Source organism: Crocodylus porosus, unplaced genomic scaffold (assembly GCF_001723895.1).
Source record: "Crocodylus porosus isolate Cpor-Errol unplaced genomic scaffold, CroPor_comp1, whole genome shotgun sequence".
Lineage (NCBI taxonomy): Eukaryota > Metazoa > Chordata > Crocodylia > Crocodylidae > Crocodylus > Crocodylus porosus.
This window is the reverse complement of record NW_017728931.1, coordinates 63,214,919-63,226,517: the sequence shown is the minus strand read 5'-3', so window position 1 is coordinate 63,226,517 and position 11,599 is coordinate 63,214,919. Positions and strand designations below refer to the sequence as shown.

Sequence of the window (11,599 nt, the reverse complement as noted above, 5' to 3'; positions counted from 1 at the left end):
AAAAAAATTAGTCTCTTTCCAGATGGATTTGAAGATTTCATTGATCATTTACAGTGCTCTGTCACATCAGATCAGCATCACCCTCATGCAAATCATTGGTTTGCTATAGTTTCCAGTGGAGAGCTGTCTTTTTTTTTTAACTACTGTTTAACAGTAAGTTTAATTGGAAATGTGTGATCTAGTTACAGTACGTTTGCCAAGCAGAGCTTAACAAGATGCAAATGCATGTTTTTAATAGTTATGTTTTAACTTCAGATCAGTTTCAGTACATAGCGCATAATTCAGGTTGACTTGATAGAGTTCAGTAGAATTCAGCGCATGCACACAGTTATCCAGTAGGCATGGTCTCTATTGCAGTATGGGGGCTTTAGAAGTTAGCCGCAATGAAAATAAAGCTCGGACGATTAAATCAGACTGTTTTTCTTTCTTTAACTAGGTGAGTCTCAGTTTTGTGACAAGTTTTTTCCAAATCATTAAGGATTATATCAACAAATCTGAATCCTCCCTGGATTTCATCTCCATGCTCACAAAGGTAACAGGCTTTAAAGGAACACAATATGCTGTTCTATGTAGATTCTTATAGCACACTCCTCACCATAGTATCCCAGTGCCTGCCATTAGTGCATTAAGCAATGAAACCAACATTTGTCACGTGCTATTGTTTGCTCAGCATCTCCCTAGGGGTAGAAGTAAGTGCAGTGGACTATCTTGCCTTGGTAGGGCTTTTTCTATTTCAAATATACATATTGAAATGCATTTATGTCAGAAAGAGAAGGTCAAAAAATGCACTTTGCAGTTGAAGCAAGAGAGACATGAAATTAGACAAGATGTGTGAGGGTGCTTACTTCTCATGGGTGAGCCTTCAGATCAGCACCTGGGAATATTCCTTCTTGCACAGATGAAGTTTCTATAAAGCTTTTTCTCTATATACTTTTTCTATAAAGATCTCCTTCATGTCAGAGCAGCATAGCTGGAGGTTAGGCAGATCACTTAGAAAACAACTTTCACAGCTACATTTTATTTCTACTGAAGTAGTGTACAACCGGAGGGGAGGTCACACCCATCACATTGTTAAACTTGTTTTAAGAGAGCTCATCCAGAACAAGCAGAGCTGCCCACTCCCTTTGCAAACTTACATGCATGTTTACCACACCTACTACCCTAAAACCTACCCCGATCACACTGAAATTTCTTAACTAGTCAAATTGGAGTTTCATTGCTAATGCCCATCAGATTGGACTAGTCAGATTGGACTGTCATTGCTAATGCCATCAGAAAAACTATATATAAAGAGTATGGGAGGAGTCCTGACCTAAAGTCATTTCCTTCCTGTATTGTTTAAATATATATCACATCCTTGTATATGGCATAACCATTCTGAGTCTATACACATCAAACATGCTTCTTCATTTTCCTCTGTGCAAGGTTCTCCTCCCTATATTATTTTCTCTGAATGCCTCCCTTATCAGCCCCCTATTTCCTCCCATCTGTGATCACTTTTTTTTTTTTTTGTCGAGTCACTGTACTAGATCAGTGGGAGAAAGGTGTTGCCATGCTGCTGCTCAGCAGACAGCTGAAAGCAGCTATTCCCTTCTTCTTCAGCACTTCCTACCCTCCAGTCCCTCTGATTTTTTGTCCTCCAGTGATGCCTACACTAGCAATTTTCAGGGATTCTTCCACCAATCTAGTCATTCCTGTGGGATTCAGTAGTGGTAGAAACAATAGAAACAGTAATGTACACAGGAAAAGAGTATCTTACTTTGAGCTAGCTGCAGCTGGAGCTACACCAGAAGACTTCCTGAAAAATGCGAAGATAGACACTATCCCAGAGGTCAGGAATGTGGATATTCACATATGCCACCTGTGCAATTCTTGCATCTCTTTAGGGAGATTTAAAAAAAGAAAGGCAAATACGGTATTCATTGTGGCTCTCCTGCTCCTACTGCCTTAGATTTCAGGCATTTTGGAGAGTAGGCTTCAGTAAGTGAAATTCTAGCTTCACGGGAGTCAAGAGTTCTGCCACTGACTTCGTCAGCATTAAAAGGCTCCACCTGATGCTTTTCAGAGCCATCAACATGCACAGTATGTACATTAGAAAATCCTTAAATGTGAAGCTATGTAAAACTGTTGCATAGTCTAGCATTTTTATCACCTACTTTTACATTTTATACACAAATGAAGTCAAAGAACATCACGAAAACATGTAAAACGGCAGGAGTTCTGCTAGGAAGCATTTTTCCTTAACAAATTTACCATTTGTTATACCCCCATTTTTCTTGTTTGAAGCAAAATTTGAGCACAATTTACTCCTTATCCATTTATTTCTCCCTTTGCCATGATGTCGTCCCTTTTCACTCTTGTTAAACTTCTGAACCTTTTTGTCTTGCAGTATTTCCATGGCAACCTCTGTCAAACCCACCAGATTTATTGCCTTAATTACACCTCAGCTGTCTTTTACTTGGAGAACCTGAGACAGAGAGAAGATTTTGGAATCTACCTGAAAGTAAAGTGATGGTTTTGTTGTCATTTCCCCCCTCTCATTTAGCGCTTTTAGTTATGAAAGTACTTTAAAATGGATTGAAAAGGGGGACTGAAAGCAATACTGTTTTAAATACTATCATACCATTTCTCCTGTAAAAATTACCACTGAGTTGATAAAACGCTATTTCCATTTTCCTCAGTGGCAATTTCTCCTTTGACTTGAAAGGTACTGGGATTTTACCCAATATGCTCATGCAGTACCTTTTCAATATCAACTTTATTCTGATGAGCATTCAGTTTATATTGTTAATTGTGTATAGAAATATTAAGTGTTAGAATTAGCTTAGACTTCGGACTCAAAATGTAATTGGCCAAAGCAGTCACTATTCTAGGGTGCAAACTGTGAACTCCTGTTGCCATTGAATGGTATAAAAGTAGTAGCTACAAAGATAATGGCACTATTCCTATAAACTATTGCTTACCTATACAAGTAAGTGGTCCACAGGCCAGCCCATAAGAGTTGTAGACTTAGAACATATGGAAGCTAGAAGGGAGCTGGCCACTGCCTACAGCATTTGTCAACACCAAGAATTCAAATAGTTTTTCACATAACCACTTGAGACCATGAGTCTGTGATCTAGTAAAAGCCAATCAAGACACAAAAGAGTTAGAACAAGGGAACAAATGCCTCAAGCTATCTTCTGGAGGGTTGGAAGAGGGTATTATGGTCCTTTTGCCACAGAAGCTGTACCTGTTGAAGCCCTATCCATAATCACATGATAACTTCATTTGTTACATGCACAAGATTCAAAATAAGATCCACACTTCTTAAATTCATTCTGAGCCTGAATTCTTTTAATGGGGAAGTTAAGAGGGCCTGCATGAACAGTGCCAAAATGATGTATGCAATGATGTATGGCCATGCTTTTGCATGCTTTCATGAGTCTTCAGTGCATCTCCAAAGGCATACTTTAGGTATCCAAATAGGAAGAAAGCATTCCTTTTTCTGTGACCCACTTTAGAGAGAACAAAATCCCTTGACAGTATAGGATGTACATAAAACAACAACTCCTTGATGTAAATGTCTTTTTTAACTTCCTGAGATACAAGAAAATGAAATATATTTCAGATCAAGTAGGAGGAAGCAAGAAGCTGGGAGGCTAACACAAAAGCACCATAATTACATACAGCAGAAAGCCAATTATCCAGAATACTTAGTGTCACCATCAGTTCTAGATAATCAGGTTTTTTAGATAATTAAATGCCACAGTAAGAAGTACCGAAAATTATAATTTAATACTAGTACTGTACAGCAAATATTAAAAACAACAAGATACAGTACTGTGTAATGCTTTAAAATCTCAAAGCACTTGTAAACAAACACAAAATTGCCTTGCCATTGAGCCAAACTCAATTGCAGGCTGATGGTTTTGATAATACAATTAATTGGCTTTCCAGCTCAATCAAGTTCCAAATACCCAACTCTCCACTATACTTGAAATTTTTCATCCTTTGTAACTCACTCTTGCCAGTGCAGAATAGTTATCATTCATGGATTTCTGAAGTTAACTCAATAGGCCAATTCTGCTTTGAATTACACTACATATATCTAGGGGAATCAATCTGGATTTGCACTGAATTTAGATCACGGAGAATTTAGATCACAGACTGCTTTGACTGGGGTCTTGGCAGTTTTATTATGGGCAAATCACATTATATACATGCTGAATAATGACCATCTTAAAACTTTCCCTGCTTTTTATTTTGTAAAATGAGCTCACTCACATGCAAACTGTAGTCCTGCAAGAAGCCCCCTTGTGGCAATCAGGAATACTGAATGTACCATAGCCTTCAGGGTTTGAAATAGCTGCAATTCCTTAATAACAACAGGAGCTGTAGACATGCATGTAAAGGCAAAGCAATCAAAAGCTGGAAATAAGGAATGTCTCGAAAATAAATTATATTAAGATACCTCATGGTGAACTTCAGCGGTGAACAAAAGAATTACTTGCTACAGTAATTGTTGCAGTGTCAGAAATGGGGAACTTGGGCAAGGATTTTTGTGGGTGATATCCTTTATTGAACCAACTGCATGATCCCATAAAAGATATCAACCACAAAATTCCTTGCTTTTTGCATAATTCCCGGACTGTTGTGGCTACAACATTACTCTACCACCACCAAAATTATATATCCAGAATATATACTGGTGGGACTGATTCAGCACTTTTGAAATGAACGGGAGCCTTTCTACTGACTTTACTAGGTTCTGGATTGGGCTCTTACGGTATGAGAAGTTCATCATCCATTTTATTTCAATCAACTGCCAGTGCAGAAAATTGGTTATTAACTCTCTGCCAGAGAAAAGACCTAAGCCTCTGATCTGAAAATACACTTCCTTTGTATTCAGTAGTGGTGTGAACAACATGAACAGTGCAAACGGCTACATCTGACAGAACTGCTAGTTGCTCCTTTACATCGACTGACCCGATATCCCCTCCTCCTCAACAACATCTGGAAAAGAAGTAATGACTCAACAGAGAAAGCCACCATCTGTTCTATTAAAGAAAAGGTGGAAAAGTCCATACGTAAGTAGCTAAAATGAAGTCATGTTTCTCTGAGCTACTCAGCAATGATATATGTGGGACTCAACTCTATTTTTGCTGCTTAACAATGGAGATGGAGCATGAAAAATGTTCTCTCCCCTTTAAGTCCTTCCTCTTCCTTGAAATTAGCTGTCACCACATTTCACTTGTCAAAGGCTCCCTTCCACGTGGTATTGAGATATATAAATCAGTCAGACGCATGTACTTACACAGAATCTTTTGCACTGACATACAGGCAGCAGTGAGCAGCTCACAAATTGGAATGAATCATGGAAAGTCTTAGACAAAGACTTAGAGGTCTTTGAGATGGATTTGCATCTAGGAAGGATTTGGAAAGGCTAAGCCTTAAGAGAATTAATTTCCACAAACTTGGGACGTATTATGCCAATGACCTTTCCCAAATTACAGTCCTAAAATGTAAGGAGCTAGGGAGCAATCTCAGCTAAGGAAAATTTTCTGCAGCTTGTCGAGAAAATAATGGGTAGACCCAGACAGTTTAATCCTGGATTATGTTTTACATAAATAATGTTTTATTTCCGTCATTTCCTGGAATCTATTATCTCGGCTGTAAATGTCTAAAAGCTATAAAGTTCATTATAAGAGCTATCTCCAGTAGCCTGATACAACTTCCATTGATGTCAGAGGATATGAATAGATAGCAAATACATCAACTTGCAAAATGCCTGGCCTACTGATCTCTGCACAGGACTCTGAATCAGGAAGCAATTCTGGTAAGAGGCTTATCACTAGATCCAGTAAAGGACTTCTTACCTGGGTTCGGCAAGGCTTAGCCATTAAGTGCCAAGCTGCATAGCAAAATGCATGCCCTGAATGATGTGCAATGCACAAAAGAAAGGGATCCATTAGAACCAGCATACCGGGGAGGGAGCACCATAAAATAACCAACAGGAAACACTAAGAAGAGGGGTATATTTTAAGTTTCACCCCTCTTCAGCACTTGGGCATTCCCATATTGCCCAGCGTAAAATGCCTTTCTCCAGCTGGACTTCACAGCCCTGAACCCTCCTGGAGTTAGGTATCTACACCATCTCTTTTGCATAAAACTCATGCCAGAGAAAAATCTTCCCCTCACCCCCTACCTCTTTTTCTCCAATAGTACTTAGAGCACCCACTTTGGATGTGGGAGACCACCATTCAATTTCCTTCTCTGCTAGACAGGATTTGAACCTAAATAATTATATATTCACTAGAGCAGAATGACAAGCCAAATAGGTAGGGTATTCACCCACAGGGAGGAAAGGGGAGACCTGTATTCCACCGCCTGCTCCAGTAACCACTTGATATCAAATATGTGAACACTGATTAAAGCAGAGGAAAAGGACCAGAGTCTCACAAGCATGTGCTCAAACGTGTAGGCTACAGGTTCTTCATGCTTTTCCTTGTATGCTCCCTCTCTTATCCAATGAACATTTAATTTTTCCATGCCAAGTGGAACAGCTTCCTCAGGAGGGATTGAGACTCCCATCCTCAAATACACAGTCAGTAGGTATTTAATTTTAACCGTCAAATTCTCTTAGGCAAAGGAGGCATTTGAATCTAGGTTACCCCACATCCCAGGTGAGTGCTCTGATCACTGAGCTACTAGGTAAAAGTCCTCTGCATTTCACATACACATCTTGATCTGGTGGTAAGTATGTTATTAAAAAACCTACAGGTCAGGTCCTGCAGATGAAGTAGGTTTCCTTTGACTAGTTTATGGAATCAGATGGATTCAGTAACCTAGCTACTCAGTACTATGAGGACTGAGGTAACTGGGCATGCCCAGAAATGTAGTTTTAAATGTTCAACAAGTTTCACTGGTGAAAAAATTAGGTACCAGAAATCTCAGGTACTTCTAGGTGTAGACAGCAGCTAATCAAAGGTTTTGAGAATGCACATTTTGGACTTTGGTGCCTTAAAGTGGCAGGTTTGTGGAACTTAAGCACTTGACTCCTCTTATGGATCTAGTGCCTGATCTTCCTGTCTTCATGTGTAAAGTAGAGAAACCATGATTTAACTTGGTGAGATGGAACAAGGAATATCTTTACGTCCAGCATTCCCTTTCATGTTATGAATGTACAACAAAATCGCTCTACATCCAAATTTAGTTGTCCTTTAAATGGCTTTGCTCATTAAGGCTCTGATCCTCCAAAGACTTCACACATGCTCTTCTCTTTACATATGGACTAAAGTCCCAGCTAGCCTGAGATCCAGTAACATGCTATAATAATTTCTTTCTTCAAGTTTCCTTTTAAAGACTCTGGCCAGTTCTAACAGTCTAACATAAGCTAATTTCCTTATAATTAAATAACTTTCTCCAAGCAGCAGACTTCAGTCTGGGCTCCAATTGTTAAGATGCATTTGAATGTTTAAAACACAGCAAAACAAAACAAAATGAAAAATGATTTGCAGATAAGGTTGGTACATACCATAACTGTATTTAACAGGACATGCCAACTTGTCCTGGCCCCACTGAGGTCAAAATGAGTTTTGCTACCAATATCAACAGGGCTAGGATTTCACATCATTTTTCAGCTTCCACTGGAATCACTGGTCAGCAGTCAGCGTAATGGGTTTGGGTCCATTATGGTGGAATATGTGAATAAATGGCATGTTATCTCTTTCAGGGGATCTTGAAGGTAAAGTAAAGTGGTTGGACAATTTTCAGAAATGTCGACAGCTGCAGGAGGTCATCATTTGGCCTCAGCTTTGGGATCGTGACAAAAGGTTCTTTGTTCCAGAGGTGAGAAGTTTTTCAAGCAATATTTAAGTGATATTCTCATAGCTGTCGCTTTGAAGAAAGCATGCACTTAGCATCCACATCTGCCATATATTAGCACTGTGGTCTAAGGATAGTTGAAGACTGTTATAGAGCACTTAGGGAGATCTACTATATCCATTATCGATAGTATTATTATTGTATTATGACAATTATGACAGTCCTCACTTGGCTCTGAGATTGGGAAGGCATCTGTTCCAAGTGTCCCTGGGAATTCCTTCAGGCAGCTAAATAAATATGGTAACCAAAGAATAATTTGGATAAGTACAGTTGATATGATTTCTTTGTTTCTTTTAATATAGTTTCAAAATAGAGCTGTGCAGTATTTGTCATCTTCCTCCCTCCCACAGTTGAACCAAAGAAATTCACATCAGCATTAGTAAAATATGTAAAATATGAAGTGGTTTTTTTCCATGGGAATGTGTTCTACTTTGTGCTGTGTGAACTCCTCACCCTTGTGGTCACCTCTTGATCTTCCCTTGATTGCAGCTGGCCTAGAAGTAGCATTACGGTAACATTGCCAAGTGGGACTCACTTTAAGGATTATTTCAATTCATGTGCAGTTCTCAACCTAGAAAAGAAGATCCTAGTTTGACATTTCAAAAAAACTAAACTTGTTTAATCCATAGTACTGCTGAAAAACAGGGTCATGATTTGTTGTTAGCTGATTTAGCTTGATCTGAACCTGAATAGCCTATAATACTAATATTCTAAGACTGTTCCCAGATTCTAACGATGGTAACTTTTCAGTTCTTAATCAAATCTGTGTGATAGTCTGTTTCTTTCTTTCTTTCAAGTGTCTGAAACATATTTTGAGAGATAACCTGAGTGAAAACATCCTGTCTTCCGCAAACAGGCATCTTCTTCATGAAGGGAAGTTAGCTCTAGCAGGTAAATGTTACTTAAGACTTAGCTTTACAGAATCATACAGTATATGGTTGGTGCAAAAAAAATCTATGTCCCCATATATTAACTAGACATGGGGATGAAGAAAACAAAAATGACAGTATATCATACAAAGGAGGAGAAACAGCTAAGCTGCCAAACGAATGAGTAATCTGCATGGTTTGACTTCTTTTTCCATTTTCCAGATGAAAATGAAAAACATAATTCAGTGCAATGCTGAACAATGGGGGAAAAGTATGTCGCAAAGATAGATTTAAATCCATTCATACATACCAATGTTGAGGTGGGGTGAAGTTCTCTGAGCCACGTGTCTATGATTTAAAGTACCTAACGCTGTTTAAACTAAAGCCATTCTCTCAAATGGGGTTGTTCCTTGCTATGCCTTAAAGCTGAAAGAATAATACATAAAATGTTCATCCTAAGAAATATATTTACATTGACAGACTTCCCATGGACCAAATGTTTCCTTCTCCTACTGGTATTACTGAAAACTTATGCTAGAGGCTATAAGAAACAAATAGACATGGACTAGCATCCTAATTTGAGCCTGCCACCAGGTTTAACCCCTGCATCAGCCTAATATATTACACATGCCTGAGAGAAATGCTCTAATCTTCAGGCTCAAGTATAAGATATACACATGTGTGGGAAACAGGATTTCTAGTGAGTGGCCCACGTACACGGAATTTACAGTGGAAAATCTTTGGAATGACTACAAGCCTTCCCACTTTCAAAACTAAAACTCCCACCAAAGAATCAGCTATTTGTAGGCTTTCATAAGGAATACCTGCTCAAATTGACAGTACCTTATTCACAATAAAGAGATCTTGAAAAATTAGCTGTAGCCACCGTAGGAAGTGGAAGCTAATGATGAACGTGGTAAGGATAACTAGCATATACAGTGATCCCTGCATAGAGGTTGCAGGAAACAATTTAGTCCTGCATAATCTAGGCAACGCTATGATAAATATTATGACCAGGAAATCTTGTTTGTTTGCCATGGAAAACCATGGAAAAAACACAGAATCCATGTTTTTCCATGACTGACCAAAAACGAGGTGGCATTTCTGCTCTCTCATTTTTGCCACAATTTTGCATCCTGGCCAATTGGTGACAGGGGGGCAAAAACCATAGCAAAAATAAAAGCAGAAATGGTGCCACTTGCCATGGGACATCACTGCGCTTTCAGTAGGTCACAGAAAGATGTGGATTTTTGTGGTTTTTAAATGGAAATGTTCTGCTTTTTCCCCATAGAAAACTAGGATCCCTGGTTATGACTAGCTAAGCAACAAGGTGCTACAACAGGAACTATACCAGGCTTTGGCCTTGAAACGGCCCAAGAAAGCAAGATCTCAAGCCACCTCATCTGTTTCTAGTGTCTTGTATGGCTGGCAAGATAAAATAGGGTGTCTCTGTGTACACATCCTTCTAGCAAGTGGCCAATCCATAACATATAATTATAACTTCTAGTTACTGTCATTAATTTAAGAAGCCACAGTAAATGAATTAGTTTTTAAACCAAAACATTTCAGAATAAGCACGGATTCTGAAAGATTACTACTACCCTGACTACAAGTGAAGGATGGGGCCATCGCATTCTGATCTTTAAGACAAAGAGTTGAAATTTGTTTTAGGAGACCGTGTTCCCAAACAAACATTATGCAAGTGAAATCACTTAATGGCTTCAAACCTTTTGAAGTTAGATTTTGTTAAATGTTCTCTGTGTTGAGTGCTCCCATCCAAGGCACCAAAAGTAACAGGAGGGGTGAGGAGACTAGGGAGGGAAGGCTGAAGAATGTAGCAGGCAAATAGTGATAGCATAGGAATTACTATGTTGCTGCCAACAGGAGAGAGAGACAATGGAACTAGACAGAAAAGGTTGTGCACAGGACAGAGAAGAAGTGATTCTGGAAAAGATAGTAATGAGACATAGGCATGCAAGAAAATATAAAGATAGGATTTGAAACCAATGGAGAGATTCTCTTAAAGGTGGATTGAGGCACTAGCCCCAATCTGGGAGTCCAATGGAACTAAGAGACCCCAAAAACTCTAAATAATTCACAGACATGTAGACTTCTTGGGGTTCCAACCCTCTTTTAAAATATTACTTATTCTTTAAGCTATGGCATATCTACACACAGTTGGAACTGGGGCTTTATACCTGAAGACATCTAAATGTGTGCATATGAAATAACATTTCTACATCTAGATACACACATATAAAATAACAAAATAATCTATGAAAAACATTTATTAAATTATTTAACCTTACTTGCAAGCTACTGATAGAAGTTGATTCCACTCTGTTTTGTTTAGATTCTGCAGGACCTTTATAATCTCAATGTGAAAGTATGACCTGAGGGTATCAGTTTTTGGACAACTATTTTAAGGGCCCCGCGGAATAGTAGAGCATCCCTTCTTTAAATATCTGCATTTTCCAAAGGGTTAAAAATCCCTGGTGCCCACGTGTGAATTTTTTGGTCTAGCCGCTCTTTGCAGGTCTGTTCAAAGATACTCCAAACGTGATCCAAACTATTTTGTAATAAGAAACTGTCAGTCTTCCAAGCAGTTGGCACATGCCACAGATATTAATGACTAAGGGTGCCTATACAAATGCAGAGAGGCTGCTCTGATGCACTTTAATTACGGTGCTTCAGAGCTGTAATTACCATGCTCCAGCAGACTTCAGTGTCACATGTATCAGTGTCCCTGCACCGAAAAATGGCAGCAGGAACGCTTGAACTAAAGCTCATTCGATGATTTTAGTTCAAGCACCCCTGCTGCCATTTTTCAGCCTGGAGATGCTGATACACGTGATGCTCTGGGA

The 11,599-nt window shown here is 39.0% G+C and overlaps 1 protein-coding gene across 3 annotated transcripts in view; it reads left to right on the top strand.

Moving 5' to 3' along the window:
- Window positions 1-11,599, top strand: part of PLEKHG7 (pleckstrin homology and RhoGEF domain containing G7) — a 67,297-nt gene that overhangs the window by 41,642 nt on the left and 14,056 nt on the right. For 2 of the 3 annotated variants that reach the window (XM_019545246.1, XM_019545248.1), the window contains 4 exons: window positions 2,390-2,503; window positions 4,895-5,069; window positions 7,715-7,830; window positions 8,664-8,757. In XM_019545246.1, the coding sequence (XP_019400791.1) occupies window positions 2,390-2,503; window positions 4,895-5,069; window positions 7,715-7,830; window positions 8,664-8,757 (499 nt within the window). Of the gene's footprint in view, window positions 1-2,389; window positions 2,504-4,894; window positions 5,070-7,714; window positions 7,831-8,663; window positions 11,419-11,599 lie in introns of those variants that run through there. The other variant, XM_019545247.1, reaches the window with a different exon arrangement.